Source organism: Sapajus apella, unplaced genomic scaffold (assembly GCF_009761245.1).
Source record: "Sapajus apella isolate SASKATOON/1434 unplaced genomic scaffold, GSC_monkey_1.0 scaffold32, whole genome shotgun sequence".
Taxonomy (NCBI): Eukaryota; Metazoa; Chordata; class Mammalia; order Primates; family Cebidae; genus Sapajus; species Sapajus apella.
This window is the reverse complement of record NW_022436972.1, coordinates 4901951-4928624: the sequence shown is the minus strand read 5'-3', so window position 1 is coordinate 4928624 and position 26674 is coordinate 4901951. Positions and strand designations below refer to the sequence as shown.

Here is a 26674-nt window from a genome sequence, read left to right as displayed (position 1 = left end):
TTATTATAAGCGGTTTAAACTGATGCTCCTTCTCCTAAGTTGTAAAGCACCAGTTGTCGGGGTAATCCAGACAATAATAGAAGTGAATACAAACAAAATGATGCTTATTGCCGAGGAACCCGCGAAAAAGCGCCAGATAGAACCCAGCCCAGCCTCTCCCGCGAGTCCCAGAAGACAAAGCTGGGTCCCAGCAACCACTGCGGCTAGAACTACACATCCCAGCATGCAAGGCACACACTTCTCCAGGCTGGACTACGATTCCCAACATGCTCTCCGGACACCTGGCCGGCCTCCCCACCATCCTGGGATCTGGGGTCTTTGCAAAAATGAGGTCCCTCTCCGCCCGCTCAGCTTCCCTTTAGAGTTAAGAGTCGGGCACCACCTTGTGATAGCAAATTGTGACTTTTCCAAGTTTTTGATGCATTCTTCGTTGCTTGTTTTATTAGGGCCGCAAAAAGCCTCAGGCCAGGGCGCGTGTGGGCGGAGACAGGCTTGAGCCAATAGCACGGGAGCGGCCCTGTCGCTGCCATAGCAACGGCAGTCATTCTCGGGGGACCGGCCGCCCATTGGGTAGAATCTTTCGAGAAGGCTCGAGAAGAAGGAAGCGGAAGTGGCACGTGGAGGGGCCAGTGGAGGCGCCGGTGAGTAAATGCCGCAGATTCTGGAAAGTTCTGATCAGTGCAATACATAAGGCTGAGCAACTGGGACCTCCCCTTTTGGGTCGGTAGTTCAGCGCCGGCGTCGGTGTGCGAGCCGCGGCCAAGTGAGGCAGGCAGCCTAAGGTGCGGAGCGACCCGCGGAGGCTGAGCGGCGCTTTCTCCCGGGGTTTCTCGTCAGCCAGCCGCCGCTGTTCCCTGGGGAGTCGGAGGCGCCTGACAGGCCAGCTGTCCGTGTGTCCTTCTCAGTGTCAGAGAAGCGGCCAGACCCCGCTGGCCGGAGTCTAACGCTGCCGGGGCAGGAAACGGCGCTAGGAGAAGCAGGCAGGCGGCCGGAGGACGCAGACCCGGACCTGAGGCGGAGGCGAACTGCGAGCCGGCCATGTCGGTGGTGGGATTGGACGTGGGCTCGCAGAGCTGCTACATCGCGGTGGCCCGCGCCGGGGGCATCGAGACCATCGCCAACGAGTTCAGCGACCGGTGTACCCCGTAAGTGGAAGCCTGCGAGGGTGGCTGGGGGGCGGTTCTGGGCCCTTAGCGTGGGAACCCTAAGCTCGCAGGCTGGCTACGGAGCACCGCGGTAAACGGAGGCGTTTGGCAGCGGCACACCCTTCCGTGGAACTAGGGACCAGCGACCCGGCGATGCAGGACCTTACCCAAGAGGAGGGATGGGGGGCTTGCCGCTACGAATTGGAGAAGGGATTGTGTCAGGGATTCACGGGGGCGAGAAGAGTCCTAGAGTCGAGATTCTTAGGGTCGTCACTTTGTGCGGACTTTCTACGGGGGGTTTTCCTACTGGGGGTCGGGCTGCGCCGAAGCCCGCGACTTGGCTCTCTTTTCTTGGCAGGCTGCAGCCTGCGCCTTCCGCGGCCGCCCCCATATCCCTACCCGGCCTCTCTGAGCTGGCTCAGCCGCCCCCAGCCTGTCCTCCTCCCTCCGCGCATATCTTTGCGCACGGCGGAGCCGGGCCGCCGGGCTTTTTCTTCCGCATTGTGAATCTCGAAATGAACTGGAAGCTTCCAGAGCTTGTGTCGCTGGTTGTCCACTGAGCAGGCGGACTGTTGTTAGCGACCACGGAAGCAGTCCTATGAAAGATTAGCCCACCTCTTTTTACCCAGTCTCTTGGTTGCCAACATTGTTGTCCTTAGTGCCCAGGATCGTTGTCGAAAGATGTAAACGTCCTTCTTTTGCTCTTTGCCATTCATAAGGAATTGTAAAGCGTATTTTTTACAATTAATTTTGAACAGTTTATGTAAAAGAGGATAAAAATTGCATACTTTTGTGCTAGAACGATTTAAGGGGATGGATGGATGTCACTGAACTAAATATTCTGTAGCAGCATGGGTTGGGCAAAGGGCAACGTTTTAAAAAGCAACTTTTGTTAGGTGATATTTTCAGACGAGGATATATACAAACATATCTGCACGTGCATTGATAAAAACATGCTTCCATCTCAAGGAAATTACTGTGCCTATTAATTTTTTCCAAATATCCCAAGCCCAGGATGAAAAGTGTAAAATGAAAACATTGAACTCAAAGGCAGAATAACTGGGGTAATACAGTTATTTGGGTGTTGATGAACGTTTATGAAAATTGAGTGGAAAATCTGAGGCAAAATACTTGGCAATGTTAGTAACGTTAGGAAGACTGCTCTGAGCAACCTGTACGTCTACCTCTGCAGATCTGTTTTTTGGTTAAGGGTTTTGTAATTGAAGTTTAGAAAGAAAGAAAATAGTATTTCAGCCTTTCATGCCTAGGTGCAGTTTACAGTTTGTTCTGGTTGATCCAATAAAATAAAGAAAAACTCTTCAGAGGAGAGTAGGGAAAAAAAAATTGTGTTATGTAGATACAGTGACTACTGTGTGAAACTAGACAACAGGTATGGCCCTGAAAAGTGAACTGAGGGCAGTATTGGAGTTCCCCTTAGTATGTTTAACTATATGGTCGACTATTGCATCAGCTACTGATTGCTCTTCAGTGCAATTAATTTGATTCTCCCCTAGGAAAATGAGTAGATCATTCTAGAAGTGTATAGATACTCTGAGCTTTGAATGATGCTCTGATTTTGGATGGTTTCTTGTCTACCTTCTGCTTGGACACTTCTCTGGCTTTTAGGATGCTGTTTTATTTAACACTTGCTCAGATAATGTAGTTCAAGGATGTTTCTATTACGGAAAATTTAAACTTTAGTACTTAATGCCCTCAGTATTTTCCCGTTTTGCTCATCTCATTTACCATTACTCCTACCTAAGCAGGTAGGAGTAACTCACCCAAAATTAGATTAGGTTTGGATTAGTAATCTAGAATTAGATAACTCCTCAAATCCAAAACCTAATTCACTTACCTTCTCCTCATAAGACTTCTTGAGCTTGTCTGTTCTGTTACTGTGCGTTTCCGTTTCCATGGTGGCTGAGAAGGTTGTCTCACAGTTACAAGTCACTTTGCATCTCTTCAAAGCAGATTTGGTGTAACTGATTAGTCACTCCTTTCCCTCAACGTTTATATTCTGTTCTGCCGTGATACTTGTTCTGCATCATTTTTTTTCTTGCAGAATCTCCCAGATGGGAACCTCTTTGTGCTCTTTAAACTTGAGAGGTTTAACTTGGGTTCACTTGCTTGGGTTTGCATAAAAACTTTTGATTCCTAAAGAAGCAGGTGGTGTATCAGAACAAAAGTCGGTATGTTCAGAGTTGGCGACTGAAAGGTAGAGTCACATCCTATTTTTTGTTAGTCATTTGTGTAGGGTCAAGTTAGTAATACCTTTTAAGTATTAAAACGTTTTCAAAGTTAATGTTCGATTTGTAATAACTGGGGACCTGGTGGATTCCTGAGCCATGGACAGACCTTTTTAGGGTGGTAGAACTGCCACCTAGGTTGGATTCTTGAAGCAGTTAAGTGGAAGCCCAGTTTGAGTATCTGATGAAAGCTACAGACATTCAAATTGTGCTATGCTTGTTCCGTACCCGCACCCATGGGTAGGGCATTTATATTAGAATTTTTCTCTTGTCAGTTTAAGATGTCAGCATTTATGCTTTTTAACATTTTTGAAATACATATTTTTTTTCTAGGTCAGTCATATCATTTGGATCAAAAAATAGAACAATTGGAGTTGCAGCCAAAAATCAGGTATGTTCTTTAAAAGAATTCTGATCACTTTTTAAGGGGAAGTTCTTAAAAGGAAAATCTCAAGACACAAGAGTGTGAAGTGTGCCTAAGCTTATGTATTTTTGAGTTTTAAAAATTTAATTCAAGTATTCTTTATGAACCTTCAGATGATATTCTTTCCCTTCTGTTCCCTTTCTTTTGTTTTATTAGCATTGACTTTAACCTTCTCATCTGTGAGCCTTAACTTTTTTTTTTTTTTTTTTTTTGGGAGACAGAGCCTCTCTGTTGCCCAGGCTGGAGTACAGTGGTGTGATCTCAGCTCACTGCAACCCCTGCCTCCTGGGTTCAAGTGATTTTCCTGCCTCAGCCTCCCCAGTAGCTGGGATTATTGGCATGCTACCATGCCCGACTAATTTTTGTATATTTAGTAGAGATGGAGTTTCACCACATTGATCAGGCTGATCTCAAACTCCTGACCTCAAGTGATCCGCCCGCCTTGGCCTCCCAAAGTGCTGGGATTACAGGTGTGAGCCGCCGCGCCTGGCCTGCCCCCCTTAACTTTTAGTAACTTTTTGCTGCCTTTCATTTATCTAATTTTTAGAAATTATAAACAAGACACTAAATTCTTGAAATTTCTCATGATACTCATTTAGGAGTTAAAGATTCCTTTTATAGAAGGAACTTCTAAGAAGTTATGTGTTTAAAAGCATTTTCAGGTTACTGAAATTTTTGACCAGACTGTGCTGTTTAAAAAATATGGTAACCATGTAATGTATTGAGCATTTGAAATGTGGCTCACCTGAATCAAAATGTGAAGTATAAAATACACGTGAGATTTTTTACTTTTTTAAATCAAATTGAAAAGTAAAGTATGGTATCTCATCAATTTTTTTGTATTGACTACTTATTGAAGTGATAGTTTTTAAAAATATATTGTCCTAAGTTAATTGAAATTAATTTTATCTCACTAGTTTTTAATGTGGCTCCTAGAAAATTTTATGTAGGCAGCTCCCATTTATGGCTTACATATAATTCTATTGAACAGCACTGATCTAGACAGACCCCTTGGAGGTGGGGAGAAAAACAGTAATAAAAAAAAAAAAATGAAATGCTCTTTGAGAGGCTCTTTGAAATAGAAAACATTTTTCTAAATATAGTAAATAGTATTGCTAAGAAAGAAAGAAAATTTTGGAATATATTTTAGTACTGTATTATATATTATGGAATGTATTTGGTACTGACCTATTTAAAAGTCGGTTCAGATTTGAAAACAAAAATCTGTCTCTTAAAATGCTTATGTTTAATGAGAAATTGGCACTTTATCAAACTTATGGATCTGCTTTCATTAGAAAATTCTTGCATTTTTTCTAATCCTTTGAATATGTAGATTGGATTTAACTTTATTTCCTTGGAAGACAGATACAACAAGAAGGGGTGAAAGAGGAAAGGAGGAGAAATAGGCACACTCAAAATGATATGTTCAAAAGGGGAGTGGGACTTTAGCTGTAACAATCCTCTAAATGTGCCCAGTGAGGATATTGATAACCTAGACCTAAAATTCTCTTGCTTCTTTGTGGTTATGTGAGGATAATCTGCTGAGACTCACATTTGCCTGGTAGACAACTAGACATACTTCCTTCAGTTTTAGAAGCATTAGGAATTTTAAGACCTAAACTTGCTTGAATTCCATATTGTTTGGAAACTAGTACTGCCAAGCTAACTGTATTCTTCCCTTTATTCAAAGAACTAGATCAGAGAAGAAGTAAATAGTAAACTGTTTCTGTGTTTTTAAGTAATAATTTCAGAAGTCTTAGTTTTCATACTTATCATTATTTCTTTTTTCAAATGAGGTACCTTTGAGTGAAATGTGCTCTGAAGTGGGACTTTTCAATCTAGAGTTTGCTTAAAATATTTGACCAAAATGATGGATTATAAAAACACCATTTCTTAAAACAGTTTAACAAACATCTGAACCAGTTGTGTAAGATAGCCTTGTTTTTAAAAATTGTGCCTCTCAAGTCATCAAAATATGCACATGTAGTTGAAAACATTAGGTCATGTAGAAACTTCTTGAATTACTCTTCTATCTTCTACTTTTGGGTGTAGATAACTAGCATTTCTTGCTATTGCTAGGAAAAGTAGTGATCCATGTATTTTCTGGCACAGAATGTTTATCCTGGCCACTTAGCTATTTATTAGACTATAAAAATTAACTTTTAAAAAAATTATAATTTGATTATAGTGCTTCTAGATCTATTCATTCATTGGGTATAAAACTTCACAAGTTTAGCAGGGAAAAAAGGAGTGAAACAAAGTGATAAAACTCTTGCAGGTTTGTTCCGTGCTTTAGCGATAGTTTCACTGTCTTTGAGTATATCTTGCAGATTTTGAAATCTGCTTTAAAGTCTGTAGTCACACTATTGCCTCTTGTTCCCTCTTCGCTGCTTACCTTCTTGCATTTTGTATAGGAGAAGAAGGAAGTGTAAGTAAAATCTGTTCATAGATAGGAAGTTTAGTGAAATCGATGGGCCTCAGGGAAAGTTATGCGCACTCATAGGGTTGGTTTGAGTTGTAAAGTGACAAAATAAAATTACTGAAAGTACTGGTAGGTGTGAAATTAGAGAAAAATTTAAAATCTCAAACTTCTTTTGCAGCAAATCACTCATGCAAACAATACGGTGTCTAACTTCAAAAGATTTCATGGCCGAGCATTCAATGACCCCTTCATTCAAAAGGAGAAGGAAAACTTAAGTTACGATTTGGTTCAATTGAAAAATGGTGGAGTTGGAATAAAGGTAATATAATTGAGCAACCTTAGATTCCTTAATAGGAGGTGACCGCTTCATCCATCCATAGAGAAGAATATCAACTTATTAATACTTAAAAACACTAACTTACTTGAGTTTTTACTCAAATTTCTTAATTACACAAGAGGGTCTTTTTGTTCTTTTTTCATTCCGCTCCTTTTAAAGTATAGTAGATACATGCTAAATTGTCTGAAAATTATTCAAATGGTAGTGTATATACTATAGCTTAATTTGTGTTTCTCCTGACTTTTTGGCAGTTGTAAAATTGAGGTTTATTTGATGTTAAAAACAACATTGTGTTCCTGTATCAAACAAAAGTCTGTTCTGAGGTAGCCCAGTTGCAGTTGCTTGGAGAGCAGAAGTGTAATAAAACCAGGCATCTTTTTTTAAACTTGCAGAGGTATTCCTGTCTTATGATCAACACGCAATAATATTTATCCCAGTGATTCATCTCTTCAATCAGAGTGGAAATTTACTACCTTCTATAATGTTTTGACTAAGACTTTGGGCGGGGCATGTCTGCCCTAGCTTTCTTCCCCTCCCCTTCATCTTTAGGTAGAAGTTCTTTCTTCCTTTTCCTTTTTTTCTTCCTTTCTGTCCCCTTTCGCTCTTTCCCCTTCCCTTTTTCCTCCTTTTCTTCCTCCTTCCAAAATGACTGTAACAATAAAGATTTTGTGGAAGAGAATGTGTGCTAATATTTGGAAGTTAAACATTGGCATGTAGCTTGAAGTACTACATTTAAAACTTTTTTTTCTCTTCAATACAGGTAATGTACATGGATGAAGAACATCTATTTAGTGTGGAGCAGATAACAGCCATGTTATTGACTAAGCTGAAAGAAACTGCTGAAAACAACCTCAAGAAACCAGTAACAGATTGTGTTATTTCAGTAAGTATAATTCAGCAAGGCAGTGTATTTTATTTCATTTTGCATTCTTTGTATTACTTTTAAGTATCAAATGTGGGAAAGCTGTTCTTTTGCAAGAGATCATATGCTACTGGACTGTATTAATATGTGTTCCAGAGCATTACAGAGTAGATTTGAGTGATATTTTTAGCCAGAAGCTGCAAACGTTCCTGACTAGAAATCAAAATCTATTGTGAGTCTCTTTGAAAACACAGATTGGTTGCGTTTGTAAGTATTCTAATGCAGTTAGTTGCTGCACTATCAGGCTTGTATATTTAACACAGGAGCTTTTCACAGGTTAAAGAATTCTACTCTCAGTTGAGAACCAGTGCATTAGGAATTTTAAAACGTAGCCTACCAGTAGTGATGAAACCTAAATTTCAGCAGTAGCAAGCCTGTTATCTTCATTGGACAATTAATAGTTAGACTGTCAGGGGATACTAGAAATGGACAAAAGTAATCTTTTATTTGGACACCAAAAAGGTAAACTGCTTGCCCGGATGTTTTGGGTCACTTCTTGATATGCTGTGGGGTATGCTTTTGGACTTAAATATACAGCATGGTCTTTGCTCTATAGTATGAGCAGTGTGGCCAGCCAAGACCAGTCAGAAAGAAGCCTATATGAATGAATGAGTGTATGAATGAATGAGGCAGAAGGGCTGACATTTCTCTTGTTGCCCTTGCAAAATGGGAAGTGTTTTAATCTCTGGGAAAATTAAAGAATTAAGTTATAGGTCAGTGGCTTCTCCATCTCCTCTCCCTTCCCTTTTTTGTTTTTTTGTTTTTTTTGGCCACAATTTTTTTCCCTTAATGAGCTGAGAAACTGATGGAAGGGGTGTTCTGATTTGAAAGGTGAGGAGAGACCCACCTTTGCTCTTGCCCATGTCTCTCTCTGAAGCATCTACAAATATTTTGGACAAATTTGAAAAATCACTGAACTAAACTTTTAGGTATTTGCACTTAAATGATTCTATGAATGTGTTATTAGATACTTTTTTTCCTGAATAGTATCCTGAAGTGCTGCACTAGAAGGCATTCAAGAATAATTACAACTAGAATAGCACAAGTCAATGCTATAAGAAACTTCAGCTCCTGAGCTGTCTTTACTCTTAGGAAAATCAAAGGCTTTGCCAAAAAGTGATTTTGTAATTTTAACAGGTTGACTGAATTAAAGAGTACCTCGGTGAATAGCAGAACTGTAAGGTGGTGGTGTGGCATACGTTAGAATTAGCTCTAGAAGTTCCTGTAGTTCTTACCTACATTTTAATTATATTAAACATTAAATGTTGACTTAGCGTTATAATTTCCTAATGCCAGTAGAAGCTTAAGACTAGTTTGGAAGCAGATTTCGTCTGCTTTAATTTCAAGTTTTCTATTAGAAAATAGTTTCAATAGTCTTACGAAACTCCTGATTAATTTTTATTTCAGCTTAAACTTGGTTATAATAAAGACTATTTTGATCCTGTAATTTTGGGACAATATTTTTCAAAAGTAGTTACTATTTTTGAAAGTTAAGGAGCTTGCAGGAAACTAAAGCCCTATTTGTGTTTTGTGATTTGGCGAAGCACCTACTTAGCTGGACTATTGTGAATTTATAAGTGGTTTGTGAGGAATTTCTAAGTATATTTTGTGTTCTAGATAATTCAGATTTTGTTGTTGTTATTTGTAGGTCCCCTCCTTCTTTACAGATGCTGAGAGGCGATCTGTATTGGATGCTGCACAGATTGTTGGCCTAAACTGTTTAAGACTTATGAATGACATGACAGCTGGTAAGGAAAAAGCGTTTGTGTAGAAGTGAATATACTATCAAAACTAAAGATACTCTCAGTGCTGTTACTTTCATATAGATACAGAAACACAGCCTATTAAAAAGTCAGGTCAGATTTGAAAACAAAAATCTATCTCTTAAAATGCTTGTGTTTAATGAGAAATTGGTACTTCATCAAACTTATGAATCTGCTTTCATTAGAGAATTTTCATGTTTTTTAATCCTTTGAATATGTCGGTTGAATTTAACTTTGTTTCCTTACGTTGCATTTATGGTTAGATAACAAATTTTTCCAAAATCTTAAAATTCTGGGCTTACAAGTAATTGGTTTAGTTATAAATTTTTTTAATCTATTTACTGAACTGTAGATAGTTGATCATTTATCAAATACTGATTTAAGCCTGTACTATTTGAATGTATTGTGCTAGGTATTATGGATATACAGTGGTGAGCACAACATCTCCTCCATGAGCTTTTATTAGGATTACAGATGAACAGAAAGTTAAGGAAAAAAATGAGTTTTTATGCTGAAAAGTTTTCCTCACCTATTTCTATTAGGTTTTTGGAAAACTTAAATGTTGGTAAAAATATGTTCTTGGGTATACATGTTTTGAAGTATAGTTGTTCAAAGTTCAGAAAAAAATTAGACAAACTCTTTAAGGTAGATCAGTTATTTACCTTGGATCTAAAGAAAATTGGTAGGAAGTGCAGTTGCTGTAGTTGTATATGAAATTCTTAATTTTTTTGGATAAGCAGTGTACTGGTGGGTTGTGGTTAAAATGTAAATATTGCATAATAAGTCTGATATTGTTTGTGATACATGGTTATGTTTCATTGTACTCACTCCATATATATTTTGTCTAGCCAAAGCTCCATATATTAAAAAACGATAGAGCATTTTTCTGAAATCAGAAAGCAAGAAAATTAGTGTGAAGTCAGGTATAAAAGGAATATAATGTGTTCACGTTTAATTGTTTTAAGTTAATAATCAAGCTTCCTCCATGTGTAATTTTATGTAACCATGAAATTCTTAAGAAAATGTGAACCGAAGAATTGAAACATTCTTATTTTTTGTAGTTGCTTTGAATTACGGAATTTATAAGCAGGATCTCCCAAGCCTGGAAGAGAAACCACGGATAGTGGTTTTTGTTGATATGGGACATTCGGCTTTGCAAGTGTCTGCCTGTGCTTTTAACAAGGGAAAATTGAAGGTAAAGTGATACATTGGAAGTCAGTCTTCAAAACACATTAAGTATTGTGACTTGAACCTGCTGAGCCTCTTTACTGTGCTTCTTGGTAATGAAGGGTTTTATTTTAGCTAAAGATGTTAACAAGAACTGGTTGCTAAGGTGGCTATCCATAAAGATGATGTAATTGTCTTCGCATACTCTTAAGTGTTCTTGTTTAGGAAAGAAAAGGCTTTTTACAGTTATCTTCTATGTAGTCATTTAAAAGTCAAAAATATCTTAGAGTTATTCCTAACTGATTTGGATTTCATGTATAATTTAAACAGTCTTGAGTCTCTTAGTCTTTAATTGTTTGAGTAGTAATAGTTAAGATTTTAGTTACAAATATGATTGAAAATAACCAGACTATTTGTTGTTTCAACCAAATTAGGTACTGGGAACAGCTTTTGATCCTTTCTTAGGAGGAAAAAACTTTGATGAAAAGTTAGTGGAACATTTTTGTGCAGAATTTAAAACTAAGTACAAGTTGGATGCAAAATCCAAAATACGAGCACTCCTTCGTCTGTATCAGGAGTGTGAAAAACTGAAAAAGCTAATGAGCTCTAACAGCACAGACCTTCCACTGAATATCGAATGCTTTATGAATGACAAAGATGTTTCTGGAAAAATGAACAGGTGTGTCTTGAAGATGGAACTTTTTTTGAAACTGTAGCCCCAGGTGTCAGTTCTAGTGGGTGTTGTGAGTCTTGGCCTACATTTCAGAATTGTGTGTTAAATGCCTGTGGCTGCAGATACTGTTGTTTATCACCATTAACTCTAGGGGCACTTGTGTGAAGAGTGCTTTTAAAAATACCTTTGCTAAGTACTTAAGTACTCTCATGGGTCTAAGTACCCTCAAGTCTTCTTGGTATTTTCACTTTTTAGTATTTCTGGGCTAGTAATTGAATACTACTTTCACAAAGATACCGTGCAGGGACTGGAAATAACCATTGGAAGTAATGAGAATCAGATCAAAACATTTAGAAGGGCTGGGCATGGTGGTACATGCCTATCATCCCAACTTTCTGAGGCTGAGGCGGGAAGATCCCTTCAGTCCAGGAGTTTGGAGCTCCAGTGAGCTATGATTGTACCACTGCACACAGAGAGCAAGACCCTTCTCTGGGGGAGAAATTTTAAAAAGGTAAAATGGCAATCGTAAGGATATAAAATGATTTATTTGGGTAATACCAGTAGAGCTGGTTGTCTTCCTCATTTTCTTTCTGCAGCTGTTTTGTATATTAATCAAAAACAAAGGAGTTATAAACTACAATACAACTAAACTTGGCCCATGTGGAAGCCAGGGTGTCTGAGGGGGAAAATAATGAAATTCACTGGGTTGTCAAAAGTAGGACAGTATATTGGTCTTATCTTTTCTAACAAGTTTTTATTTGCCAAGGTCACAATTTGAAGAACTCTGTGCTGAACTTCTACAAAAGATAGAAGTGCCCCTTTATTCATTGATGGAACAAACTCATCTTAAAGTAGAAGATGTGAGTGCAGTTGAGATTGTTGGAGGTGCTACACGAATTCCAGCTGTGAAAGAAAGAATAGTCAAATTCTTTGGAAAAGATATTAGTACAACACTCAATGCAGATGAAGCAGTAGCCAGAGGATGTGCATTACAGGTACTTTCTCAACGCTTGCTTTCGCTTGGTGTACAGCCCTTAAACTGTTACCATTGTATGTCATCACAGTGGGATAATAAACAGAGACCTGTGTCTAGATAGCTGAAGGACCTTTAAAACAGACCCATAAGGCTGTGGGGAGATCAGTCTACTCAAATCCAAAAGATCCAGTAAATTTTAATTGAAGAATTACTGAGCTGGTGTTTCTCAAGCTGGGAATCAAAAAACAGGCATGATTCTGAGGATATCACAGAAAACATGGCTGAAACAGTAATTAGCTGTGTGGCGGTGGCAGTAGTTACTTACAAAGCACACAGGATTAGAATGGTAATCTAATACAATAAAGAATTGATTTGGGCAAGCTTTCTGAGTGTTAAGAATATGAACAAATGGTTTTATAAAATAGATAACCCTCTCCCCAAATTGATACTTAATCTGCTTATCAAATAAAAAGGCAGCCCAGAAGCATGAAGTTAGTTTGGTGAAAAAACACCAAATCTAGAAGTTATTTGGTAAAAAAGAAAATATTAGTTTCTATTTAGGATATCATAGTAAAAAAAAACTAAATAGTTTTAACTAAAGTTTCAAGTTAATGTATTTGAGTTTTAAGTGATTTAGTTAGCAGTTTTTAAAATACAAAACAGGATTCTGTAAACAAAGGTATTTAGACTGCCTTTTTTAATACTTAAAAAAGGAAAAATATGTAGATAACTAATTATTAATGATAATCCTTTGTATTATGCCTCCTGTTCTATAGGGTCTTTGTTTTTGCTTTTTTCTTCGTAATGGAATATGCCTCCTTAATTGACTCTGGTTCCTTCAAATGATGAAAGTTTGTAGGTTCTTCAGAAGTACAGCTAATTTTGCCCTCTCTTTTGAAGGATCCTATACTAAATGATGAATTGACTTTTTTTGGTCTATTCAGCTTAATCATATGTTTAGTTATTTTTATATGTCCTATCTAAATAGAGAATTGTCCACCTATCTGTTGGGTGTTGCCTTTCCTAAATTGGAATTTACCATTGCTTTCTTCATTTACAAAATTACTTGAAAATATGAACATTATGAGTTTTGCCTTTTTGGGGGTTTCGTAGAGATTTGGAAAGCAGTGTAGACAGAACTGTTCATGGATGTATATGTACATATTCAAAAGTGATACAGGTTGAAATTGCTATTAGCAAGGCAGTTTCTAAAACAAATTTCTAGAAAGATGAGGCTCTTTTCCTAAGCCCTTATGAAACCTGTTATTGATTGATTGTTATCCTAAGATATATTATTTGTCCTTGTACCTAGTAATTGGCATAGTATTTAGATGGTAAAAATAAATTATTTGTTTAGATGAAATATACTGTAAACTATTTTTGAATTTGAGTGTTTTAAACCCTCACCATCCATTAGAATTGAGTCTTATATGAAAAGATGACTGGGAAGTATTCATGTGCTCATGTTTTGTTTTTTTTTTTTTAAAGTGTGCAATCCTTTCCCCAGCATTTAAAGTTAGAGAATTTTCCGTCACGGATGCAGTTCCTTTTCCAATATCTCTGGTCTGGAACCATGACTCAGAAGACACTGAAGGGTATGTAGCAGAAAATAACATTCAGATACTCTAAAGTCGAAAAATTAACAAATGACTTCTATAGTAGAGTCATTAATTACCTGGACTCTTTCAGCAACCAAATCTGCCAAAATATGTATCTCATTTTCATATCGTACATGATGAGATAGAATTGATCAAGATTTTAGAAAGTCTCTTTTCTGTTTGTGTAGCGCAGTAAGCATATTTAAGTACTTTGTCTGCTGAATGCCTTTTTCTTTTCTCTCTAGTGTTCATGAAGTGTTTAGTCGAAACCATGCTGCTCCTTTCTCCAAAGTTCTCACCTTCCTGAGAAGGGGGCCTTTTGAGCTAGAAGCTTTCTATTCTGATCCCCAAGGAGTTCCATATCCAGAAGCAAAAATAGGTAAGCAATTCATTGTGTATATTTTACTCTTTAGTTAAAGACTTAGCTTCTCATTCATCATACAAACATAAAGTTTTCTTGTTCTTAGCAGTGTTGAGGGGAGCATAATTATGTGTGGAGACATTTTCGATTTAGAATAATGGTGATGGAGCAATAGCTTAATTTTATTGAGGAGTCAGCTGGCCTACAGATAGAACAATTTGGTAGTTCTGCTGTTACTTGGGAGTGTATATTGATATATATTTAGGAACGCTTTAGTATTTTCCCTGTTCTGATACAGTCTGTATGTAAAGGATGACCCATGCTTTTAATATTCACCTTTCCTCTAGGTTAAGTGTTATTTGCAGTCTGTTACTTCTAATTTAAAACCTCAGCCAGCGACCACTGTGAAACTATTTCTCAAATGTACCTTTGTGTTACCCATTGTACAGATATGTCTTTTTTGGTACATATTGTGGGGGGACGTTTGGCACCGTCCCTCTACTTTTACCCAAAGTAACTCTTTCCTAGACCACAGGTGGAATTTGCTAATATTGGTAGGTCTTTTCAGGACTCAACCCTTGCCTCACACACCTATTCATAAAGAAATTGTTAAAAGGAGTCCAACCTGATAAGTTGTGTTTTCTTTCTTACTACTTTAAAGGCTAAAATGTTCTGACCTGTACTTACGGCGTATTGTTTCTAAAACAGTTTTCATGAATTTATTGTCAGGAAAACAATTTGAGTAGACTTGTAAGATTTTGCTAAATTGGAATCTGTGCATTAATTCCTTATTGTTTGGAAGATAAAATCCCAGCTCTTCAGCATGGCATCTAATTTTTCATGTTTGGCTGAAACTGAAAACGTTGCACATACTTGAGCCATCTTACATGCCACTTTGCAGAGTAAATGCTGTTTCTTTAGATGGATGGATCTTTTGGCAATTATTTCCTGAATTACTGATTTGACAATTAATCAAAGTGTATTCTTTTGATCTTTGTGACATTGTAATTAAATCTGTAGCTGTGTGTGTTCATATAGACAGCACTTCAAATAAAAGGCAGTTAAATCCCATTTAGAGCTTTGCACATAACAGGTTCAAAATACTCATTTTTTTGGCTTAGTGTTTTCTGGAATAACAGTACCTATTGGTGGCTATAACTTAGCACCTAGCTCTTGGTTTGTAGTATTTAATCCTCAGAAGTATAGAAAATTTAGGTAACATTTATAATAGGTCACACAGCCAGGATTCAAGCCCAGACAGTCTGGATTAAAGTCTGCACTTTGAACCATTAGTAATGTTCTGGAACCGCACTGTATTGCACATAATAATTTCAGGCTTTCGTACCGATTTTGGCTCACCTCCCTTATTTAAAACAGCTAAATGTTTTGATTATTTAACCAAGAGAATGGTACTCTTCAAAAGATTATAGGATGAAAATTCAGCATGTGCTTGCTATCATCTGTCTTATGCTTGCAAACAGTTTTTCATGTCGAGTTTGTGCTCACCCATCTGGAGTAAGTAGTAGGGTAGGAGGCGGCAAGGACCGCATGTAATCAGTATCTTACACGCAGTGTTTGCCTAGTTTTAAGTAAGACAGTTATGAGAGTGGCCTTACCTTTGAAAGTTTTTATGGCATACTAAGGTTAATCGCAAGTATATATATTTTAAGAGTTTATAGTTATATATTAGAGGACTTTAATTTGGTAAAGACTGGGTAGAAGATTTTGCAACAGCAGTAGTTCTCAAATTTTATTTATTTTTTTAGCCTTTGTATTTTTCTTATCTGTCTCCTTTACACAGATAGATTTTTACTGATTTATTAAGAGAAGGGGGTCTCACTTTGTTATGAGGCTGAAGTGCAGTGACGTGATCATAGCTCAGTGCCACCTTGACCTCTTGGGCTCAAAGTGTTCTCCCGCCTCAGCCTCCTGAGTAGCTAGGACTTTTTTTTTTTTTTTTTTTTGGTAGAGACAGGATCTCACTGTCTTGCCCAGGCTGGTCTCAAACTCTTGGGCTCACGTGATCCACCACGTCCTCCCAGAGTGCTGGGATTATAGGCATGAACCGCCCTACCTGGCCTCCTTTACAGAGATTTAGACTTAATTCTAAAATTATGTGGTTTTGGTTGTTCTAGGCCGGTTTGTAGTTCAGAATGTTTCTGCACAAAAGGATGGAGAAAAATCTAGAGTAAAAGTCAAAGTGCGAGTCAACACCCATGGCATTTTCACCATCTCTACGGCATCTATGGTGGAGAAAGTCCCAACTGAGGAAAATGAAATGTCTTCTGCTGAAGCTGACATGGAGTGTCTGAATCAGAGACTGCCAGATAACCCAGATGCTGATGTAAGTTTGTGGATAAATCTTTGTGTTTGAATAGAGTTGACTTAGTTCTAAGCTATAGGAGAAGCTAGGTAGGGAAGAGTTAAAATGAATGTTTTTCTTCATAAATAATTTTGATCATAATTTTAGGTGATAATAGCACTTGCCAGTTAATTGTAATATACAGCGTGAAATTTGGTGAATTGTGATTAAATTCTGTGTGACTGAATTTGAAGTAACTTGTATATACCAGAGTAGTTGATGTTTCATTGAGTTGGGATTGTTTTTGGTTTTTTGAAGACGTAGACCACATTTGAGAAGTCAAATGTTGACTGATGTTTAAGAAACTTAAAAAAATAGACTGCTAAAAAACTGTTTGTGAAATAGCTACCAAATACTAAAGTTTTTTAAATTGTATGGCAAAATTGGCTTTGCTGTTTCAGAACTTGTTTTTTTTTTTTTTACATGGTTTTCTGTATTGGGGGAGGAGGGAAGAGAAGTGTCTGTGTAGTGTATAGTGAGAGTTGTTCATCATTAGCATGAGTGCTAGTCCTGTGTGGTCAACAGAAGAATTTTAGGAAGCTAAAGTACTACAATAATTAGTTTATTTCTTAAGAGGCAGGCATTGTGGTGTTCTAGTTAAGATGTGGAAAAAGTGTGTTATCTAGTGATCACTTACCTTTCTAGAACATTTAAGGAACATAAACAGTTTGAACCTTAGTTTTATTCTCTCATCTAGAAAAATTCTAATGTAGAATAATGGGTTAATTGATGAGTGCCATGTACTTTCTCAAACTTAGTGCCTTTTGGATATCAGGAATGCCTTGCTTCTGAACACGTTAGTGTCTGTCTTAGAATCTTGAAGACTTGAAAGAAAAATATGAGAGAGTTGGGTGTGGGCAGAAAGTAGTTAACCTAGAATATTTCGAGCCTCTCCCCAAGATGGGTAGAGATAAGCAAGCACTAACTTATTAGGGATTGAGGGCTACTAAAGAAGAAAATTAGGAAACTCTCAGGTTCAGTTTTCTTTTTCTTTACCACATTTTTAATTAGGATTGTTAATACATAGCATTTATTCTTTATCATGAGATCTTTTAAGGTATAAATAGCCGATCACAGACTATCGTGGGAACAGAGTGAGTCTTGGGTATCCATAAGCTGAAGTGATGAATCCCTGAAAAACTGATAATTGGCCATTTTATGTAACTGTTCAGTAAATTGAAATGGAGATTTGTTGAGATCCATGATGGCTGCTGGTAAAATCGGTTTTAGAAGCTTGTGTCTAGGAACGAGGCCTGTAGTAAACTATTTCCAGTGCCTTAGAGAGTGAATATCTGTACAAGCTTAGATGAGCTTCTTAAGGGAGAGCTCTTGATTGTCATCACATCAGTTAAATGCTTTTACTTGTGTTATTTAATGGTATTAACTGCTGTCATTCAAAGAATTTTTTACAGGTTTAGAATTTCTACAGAAGTTTTCGAGTACTTTGTGTTCATTTTGTTTTTATCCAGTACCTTTACTCCCCACCTGTTAAGATTTCAGAAATTGAGTGTACTGTCTTTGGTGCCCTATAACTTTAAAAATTTATACAAGTACACCTGCTTTCTACATCCTTTGTGCCTGGGCTTTCATTTCAGAAAAATGTCCAGCAAGACAACAGTGAAGCTGGAACACAGCCCCAGGTACAAACTGATGCTCAGCAAACCTCACAGTCTCCCCCTTCACCTGAACTTACCTCAGAAGAAAACAAAATCCCAGATGCTGACAAAGTGAGTGACTCTTCTAGTTCATTCCATTAGACAATGTTGCAACATGTAATCATTAACGATATCATTAAATTGCAGTTTCAAGAGCAAGCACCAAGTGATTTCATTCTGTGTAGGATTTTTTTTCTGTTGATTTTCTGTGTATTTTTCAACTGAAACCAGTTAGAGGTATACAAGCTCAATTAAGGGAATTGAATGTCCTGAACCTAAAAGCTTCTCTTGATTAACTGCCACCTTGAAGTAACAAGAGGCTAATGTATACTGTTTGTTGTCTTTCAAAGAGCAAAGGTATCTTCTAATACCAAAGGCAGAAATTGATATTTCCCAGGGCTACATGATTAGTTTTTACTTGAACTAATCAGATGATAAATACATGGGCTATAGGAGTCTAGTAAACGTTTTTCTCCTCTCAAGTCATCAGTCAAATTTAAGTAAATTAATTATGGTGGTCTGGTAATAACCAGATTGCATTTCAAGGTAATTATTCTTTTGTCCTGCTTCTACAGTAGATATTGGAAGCTAACTTAAAAAGTGATATTGTGTCCCTTGTAAAGGGACAGCTTGTTATCAGACGTTTAAGATTTGTGGTCAGATGGATACTGAAAAACTTCTGTTGTTAACTGTGAATCACTGTATGTTTTGTGGAACTTTATTTTCTGTAGAAGTTGCATATAAATAATTAGCCTTCTCTTGGTTGTTTGGTTTCTCTTACATTCGGAGGGTAGAGTTTTTTTACCCTCAGGCAAATTACAGAATCTTTCATTGGGGTCAGAATAGGTTTTTATACTGTGTAAAAGTTTCCAGTTTTTAATTTTCCTGTCTCCTCATTGATCCTCGGGGGCTCACAATTTGAGCTCTAGGACCTGACTGATTTCCGAAAGCTGCTGTTTTCTGCTGTTAATGTTGTAGGATGATGGTGGTTATTTGGAAAAATCAACACTTAGTTTCAGCAGCACACCCCTTGACTTGGGGTGAGCATTAACTGCTCTTGCTGATAGTCTCAGTACCTGTCTAGAGCATGACATTGGGTAGGATCTCATGCTCCTTAGTTGTAGGTAGGACTATTAGTCTTAAGCCATTTGGAGCATTATTACCACCCCTTTGGAGAGGGTTCCTCATCCATTCCATGTTGAAATGTTATTTTGTGATGCTGGTTTTATCAATAGTTGGTTTAATTGGGTGCTGTCAAGTTGTCTTGTCTTGATTTAACTTCCATACATGTGCTGTTATCCATTTGTTTCCCAACGTCTGTTGCACTCCAGTGTTGTCTTAGGTATATATTTCAGTGGATTTATTTTTCTTTCCTGTGGCTCATGCCCTCAGAGCATGCATAATGTATTGAAGGGTTGTGTGCACTAGAAGGAAAACGATGTGGGGAGGACTGCAGGCTGACTGCCTAGTTCATTCATAATGATAACAGCGTATGGCATAGTGATAAGCTTATAGGTGATTTCTAAGGAACACTCAGATCAGTCTCTGAAGCATGGGGTCTAGTTCCATCTCTTTTATTTTAGGCAAGTCATTGAACTTTCTAGACCCAGTTTCTTTGATAAAGTGCCTAAGATTTTTACATCATTTATAACTCCTAAAAGCCATGATTATCGCACCTCATGGGCTAGTCTCTTCCCATCTTAACCATCCTACCCATCAGGATACGTGTTACACACTGTGGTTGTCATCTGGTCTGTCATACAACTGAGTTAGCTCAGTTGTGTTCTTTGTCATTTGTATTAGTAGAAACCTGCAGAAATGGAAATGCATAGCAAAGTTTGGAAAATTAAAGGCCACAGGAGATACTTACTTCTTTAGCCCTGTATTTACATATTTTAGAAAACCTATATAAATGATCAGCATGTGTCACATCGGTCCTTCTGGTACTGTAAGACTAATCTCTTTTTACCTTGCAGTGTTGCTTATACAATTCAAAGGTGGATAGTAATAATGTGTGTGTTCATGTATGTATGTATGTGTATATATATATGGAAACTCCAGGTTGAATAAGGACAATTGTAAAAGGCATTTATCAGCATAGTGCTAGTTGTAATTAAAGCAGGCACACTGGCATATAGAGCCTATAATAATATAGGAATTGACTTGATCCTAACCTGTTTTACATTGCTGAAAGTTTATCCGTAGGTGGCAGGTTCTAGAGTCTATAAAGATCAGAATAATTCAATAATTTTCATTTTTTGGCTTGTGGATTTTCAAGAATGTTTAAAGGGGTTAGAAAGTAAAGACTTGTGAAGAAAAGCTTTAGGAGGAGAGATGGATTGTTCAGTATGAGAAGAGAAAAATATCCTGGTAAATTTCTGAAGGGGACGGTATGGCATATTTAAGTTTAATAGCAGCCCTGATTTAAAATAGCGAGAATTAGGTGATCTTATAGACCCTTCCAACTTTATGATTTTTAGAGATTTTATTTTTGCCCAAGTCATCAGTAAGTATAAGAAGTTTTTCTTTCCCCCAAGGGTTGTTTAAAAATTTTTCCTTCTTTTTATTCCCCTTCCCAAGGCAAATGAAAAAAAAGTTGACCAGCCTCCAGAAGCTAAAAAGCCCAAAATAAAGGTGGTGAATGTTGAGCTGCCTATTGAAGCCAACTTGGTCTGGCAGTTAGGGAAAGACCTTCTTAACATGTATATTGAGACAGAGGTAAGTACTTTAGTTAAATATTTTTATTTTGAGACCAGGCGCGGTGGCTCACGCCTGTAATCCCAACACTTTGGGAGGCCGACGTGGGCGGATCATAAGGTCAGGAGATGTAGACCATCCTGGCCAACGTGGTGAAACTCTGTCTCTACTAAAAATACAAAAACTTGCTGGGTGTGGTGGCACGTCCTTGTAGTCTTAGCTACTCGGGAGGCTGAGGCAGGAGAATCACTTGAACCCAGGAAGCGGAGGTTGCAGTGAGCTGAGATCTCGCACACTGCACTCCAGCCTGGCAACAGAGTGAGACTCCGTCTAAAAAAAAAAAAAAAAAAAAATTTGAAAATAAGCTTAGTTGCTTGGTGGTGTTACCCATATTTCTAGTAGATAAATGGCCATAATTCTTTCTCATCCCAAGTTTTATGTAGTTTTAGGGATAGGATGAAGCCAAAACTAACGAATTTTGCAGTTTAATTTTTTTTAACAAGTTTTGTTGCATTTTTTTATTCGTATTAGATCTATGTGATAAATGATTCTGTTTGATATAAAATAATTGGCTGACTTCTTGTGAAAAAAAAATGGATGGTGGTATACACAGCACAGTACAGTTGGAATTTCAGGCCACACTAAATATTTCTATTAAAATACGTTGTGGTTTTTTAGTAGTCTGAAATTCTGGAATAATATGTGAAATAATTGATATTTGTTTTTTCCATACTGAGGTGGGAACATTGTATTTAAGAGTTTATTTAAGAATAAACTATAGTCCATTTATTTATATCTTTAATTTTAAAAAGTGGTGTGACTGTTATGCATTGGCCAGTATTAATCTGATTATAAGATAAACATTTATATACAAGAAAACAAAATTACATTTAAACAATAGGTTTTTGTTGTTTTTTTTTTTTTAACTTAGCATTAAATATGAAATCTGTAATCAGTTACAATGTTAAAAAAAAAAAATCAGACATCAGCCTGTGTATTTAGAAAATGGAAATGTCTGTTGGGTTTGTAGGAAGAGTTTGATGAGATAGAAATTGGAGCTGCATTAACACAAATTTGTTTTGTATGATTTTTTTTTTAAAAAAATCCCAGAGTCTACATATTTAAAATTTAGTTTGAGTTAACTAGAAGACCGGAATTAACCTTTCCTGTTTCCTGACCAGGGTAAGATGATAATGCAAGATAAATTGGAAAAAGAAAGGAATGACGCTAAAAATGCAGTTGAGGAATACGTGTATGAGTTCAGAGACAAGCTGTGTGGACCATATGAAAAATTTATATGTGAGCAGGTATGTCTCAAAGCTCTATTTTTGTTTTGATAGTCTCATATAAAGTGTTTAATATATAAATTGACAGTTGAGGCTTAAGCCTTTTAAGTAATTCTTATGTAAAATTCTTAGCCAGTTACATAATTTGAACTTTTTGGAAACAGAAGACAAAGTCATGGAGAAAGGGCTTGTTAGTGATGAGCAGTTTTATTTTGCACTAGCCTACCCCCAAAACACTTTTTACCATCAAGAAGAGAGAACCTATCGAATATTTATGTAGAGTCTATGTCATTACTGTCATAGGGTCTAGGATAATAAGAGAAAAATCTTCGATTTTAAAGACTCAAATGCAGTGATGCCATTGCCTTGGTAGCTTTTCTGTCATTGTTTCATCTCATAAGATGTGTTCAGTCATTCCAGAGCTTACTAAGTCCCATTATTTCCCTTATCCCTTTTCTTGACTCCCAGTTAGTATGGCTCTGAGTAAATCCCAGATGCACAACTGTGAAAGACAGGGCTGGGAAAACAGAAACTGGCTAGCTATAAATCTAGCCAGTTTAGTTAAGCATCATTTAAAGTGAAATTTCAAGTCTATTTTATTCATAGTTCTAAGGACTCTGGGCTACATTGTAGTGTACTTCAGTTCTTAGCTCTTCCCTGTTATTCTCTGAGTTTCTTATGGTGGGAGCTCTAAAGTGGAGATGATTGAACCAGGCAGGACCTCCCAGGGCTGGAGTGGAAGTTCATAGCTTACATGAACTGGTTAGGAATGACTTTTTCATGTGTTTAGTGATTGTCAACTTGTATAGCTTCCCCTCAGTATTCGATAGTTGTGTAAGTGAACAAAAACCTAATTAAGGCCCGGTTGTTTTGGAGAGTAGGAAGATAATTGCTCCTCTATAAGCCATATTTCATTCTACAGATTGGGCTTCTACAGTATTGTAAGTCAATGAGAGCCGTTTTCAGTGTCTGTGTAACAAGGCAGAGAAGCCAAATCAGAGTGCCTTCCTGGATAAGATTAGCTACCTAGTGTGTGAACACCTCTGAGAATGCCTCTGTTTTGTTTTGAAAAATTCTGAAGTACAAGTGCCACTAATATTGTCATATTTTATGTTAAGGATCATCAGAATTTTTTGAGACTCCTCACAGAAACTGAAGACTGGCTGTATGAAGAAGGAGAGGACCAAGCTAAACAAGCATATGTTGACAAGTTGGAAGAATTAATGGTAGGCCCTTTTCTCCCCCTAAAAGGTGGTTTGTGTTTTAAACTATAGACTTAATAAAATTATAACTATTAATTTATTACATTTTATTTTAGAAAATTGGCACTCCAGTTAAAGTTCGGTTTCAGGAAGCTGAAGAACGGCCAAAAATGTTTGAAGAACTAGGACAGAGGCTGCAGCACTATGCCAAGATAGCAGCTGACTTCAGAAATAAGGTGAGTCAGTCTTTTTGTACCTAGGGGAGGAAGTTAACCTAGATTTTAATAAGCTAACATTTAAGCTGGGAATCATGAACAATCTTAAGTTTGAAATTTTGTTATTTGAGGTTAGAGATAGATTAGAACCTCTTGGAAGATTGGGTCAAATGAGATGTTATTCAATAAATTCCATAGAATGACTGTGTTTTTTCTGTTCAGGATGAGAAGTATAACCATATTGATGAGTCTGAAATGAAGAAAGTTGAGAAGTCTGTTAATGAAGTGATGGAATGGATGAATAATGTCATGAATGCACAGGCTAAAAAGAGTCTTGATCAGGATCCAGTTGTACGTGCTCAGGAAATTAAAACAAAAATCAAGGTGAGTGTTAACTGTCTTGTGTTTACTGCTGGGTTCTCTTACAGACTCAAGTTGCAATCATTCGGACCTTTAACCTAGCCATTTTTCCTATAAATCTTTTACCTCATCCTGACTGAGACCAGCTTTTCTTAGAAGTCTATTATTGTATCACAAAATATAGAAGACCTTGTAAGTTTGTTAAATGTCCACTTCTCCATTTACTCATTCATATCAACAAATATATTTGTTGAACTCCTGTCATGTGCCAGTCCTTGTTCTCAGGGTTAAACAATTAAGTGTGCAAAATGTAGTCTCTGCCCTTATGGAATTCACCTTGTAATGGGAGAGAGACCAATAAACATGCCTGTGTCATCTATCAGAAAGTGTTCAGGGCTGTCAGGAAACAGTAGGGCAAAAGGGGTTAGGAAATTCTAGGTCTTGTTGTGTGTGAGGCTGGAAGGAAACTGGGAAAAGTGCTTTTCTGGAGTAATATTCAAACACAGTGAAGGTCAAGGAAAAGTGGCCCTTTTAAGCACTATCAGTTTCAAGCTATAAACTTGAATTCTAGCCCTGTCCTCACTAGTTTTCCTGATCGATCGTGAAGTTACTTAACCTCTCTGAACCATTTTCTTCCATGAAGTGGGGATTATAATTCCTGTCCTTTAATACTGTTGTGAGGATTAAGGGAAGTAATATGTGTAAGTACATGGGGAGTCCTGACACATCATGGAAGAATATTAATACTCTCTTTTGGTCAGACTTTAAGCTATGGTTTTTGGCAAGTGTAATGAGAAAACGTAATTTTTTGATGTATAATTGGAGTTGGCAGAAAAATAGTGGTTCGGATATGTGGAGAAGCAGTTGAAAATGAACTGGATGGAGGTGCGTTAATCTGATAACTAGTTTTGTTTTCTTTAGGAATTGAACAACACTTGTGAACCCGTTGTAACACAACCCAAACCAAAAATTGAATCACCCAAACTGGAAAGAACTCCAAATGGCCCAAATATTGATAAAAAGGAAGAAGATTTAGAAGACAAAAATAATTTTGGTGCTGAACCTCCACATCAGAATGGTGAATGTTACCCTAATGAGAAAAATTCTGTTAATATGGACTTGGACTAGATAACATTAAATTGGCTTATTCCTTCAATTAATAAAATATTTTTGCCATAGTATGTGACTCTACATAACATACTGAAACTATTTATATTTTCTTTTTTAAGGATGTTTAGAAATTTTGTGTATTATATGGAAAAAGAAAAAAAGCTTAAGTCTGCAGTCTTTATGATCCTAAAAGGGAAAACTGCCTTGGTAACTTTCAGATTCCTGTGGAATTGTGAATTCATACTAAGCTTTCTGTGCAGTCTTAACCATTTGCATCACTGAGGATAAAACTGACTTTTGTCTTTTGGAGAAAAAAAACAAACTGTACTGCTTGTTCAAGAGGGCTGTGATTAAAATCTTTTAAGCATTTGTTCCTGCCAAGGTAGTTTTCTTGCATTTTGCTCTCCATTCAGCATGTGTGTGGGTGTGGATGTTTACAAACAAGGCTAAGTCTGACTCCATAAGGGCTTTCTAAAATCATTTCTGTCCAATAGAAAATGACTTTTTGCTTTGATATTAATTCAATGAGTAAAACAAAAGCTAGTCAAATGTGTTAGAAGCATGCAGAACAAAACGTTTAAAATTTCTCTCTCACTATACAGTATATTGTCATGTGAAAGTGGAATGGAAGAAATGTTGATCCTGTTGTAACTGATTGTGAACACTTTTATGAGCTTTAAAATAAAGTTCATCTTATGGTGTCATTTCTAAACTTGATTTTGTCACTAATTTTAAAAATGGGATGGGGGAGACAATTCTAGCAGAAACGAAGTTAGTGTCAAGATCCAATTTTTTTGCTGCTTATCTTACCTCTTTTCTAAGGTAAAATGGTTTTCTCCTGACAGAAAAGTAGCATATTTATTACATTAACACATTTTAAAAATACTGTAAAGTGAATATAACTTAAAATTCCTCCACCCAGAAAAAAACATTGTTAACACTTTGTTATACATTCTTGGAGCCTTTTCCCTCTAATGAAGGAGTTATATCTGTGTGGGTGTCTATGTTATAGTGCTGTAGGCTGTTTTTAAAAAACTCTATACCAGGGCAATCAGTAAATACAGTCAGGTGTTGTAACTGCATAAATGTAGTGAGTTCATTATAAAGACATACTTAAAAGTACCAATCTCGCTATTGGTGGATTTAGGTGTTTTCTCATTTTTGTTGTTCTAAATAATGCTGCAGTGAATTTTATCTGGTTATTTTGTAAGCACAGAATTGAAGTCGTGTTTGGGGTAGTAGAGAAGTCACATTTACTTAGGATAGATGACAAGTAACCAGCTGCTCACTAGGGTGCAACAGTTTGTTATTTCTTTTGTGGTAGAAATGGGGTTTCGCTATGTTCCCCAAGCTGTTCTTGAACTCCTGGGCTCAAGCGATCTGTATGCCTTAACTTACCAAAGTGCTGGGATTACATGGGTGAGCCACCATTCCCAGCCATTTGTGGTCTTGATGAGGGCCAACTTTCCCTCCTCCGAGGGATTAATCTTAAAACTGTAACCAATTTATTATAACTGCTATTTAGCTACTCTGTGCTCCACACTTCACATGGAGTAGTATCTTCAAACCATGAGGTTTAATAACACTTGACTGCTGAGGTTTATTTCCTCAGCTCTGATGCTTCTGGTGTGATGTAAGTTATTAAATTAAATTCAACACTTCAGTCTATCTAGACCAGGTAGCTTGTCATTTGTATGTCTGATAAGTGCTTCGACATTTTAGAATCTGGCTATTTTTCATGAATTGCATATTG

General features: G+C 37.1%; 1 protein-coding gene across 2 annotated transcripts; it reads left to right on the top strand.

Annotated features, from left to right (window-relative positions):
* The first annotated feature begins 506 nt into the window (after positions 1-506).
* HSPH1 (heat shock protein family H (Hsp110) member 1) lies at positions 507-25633 on the top strand. Of its 2 annotated transcripts, XM_032294419.1 has the most exons (18): positions 507-1145; positions 3725-3782; positions 6416-6556; positions 7335-7457; positions 9145-9244; positions 10321-10454; positions 10861-11105; positions 11866-12094; positions 13564-13670; positions 13919-14052; positions 16170-16378; positions 17992-18123; positions 20632-20769; positions 21930-22055; positions 23153-23260; positions 23353-23472; positions 23674-23835; positions 24733-25633. In XM_032294419.1, exons 1-18 carry the CDS (start codon positions 1039-1041, stop codon positions 24937-24939), a joined length of 2580 nt encoding a protein of 859 aa, XP_032150310.1. In that variant the 5' UTR covers positions 507-1038; the 3' UTR covers positions 24940-25633. The 2 variants fall into 2 exon arrangements, with proteins under 2 accessions (XP_032150310.1, XP_032150311.1); XM_032294420.1 differs by lacking the exon at positions 17992-18123 and having other exon boundaries at positions 526-1145; positions 24733-25472.
* The last annotated feature ends 1041 nt before the right edge of the window (positions 25634-26674 follow it).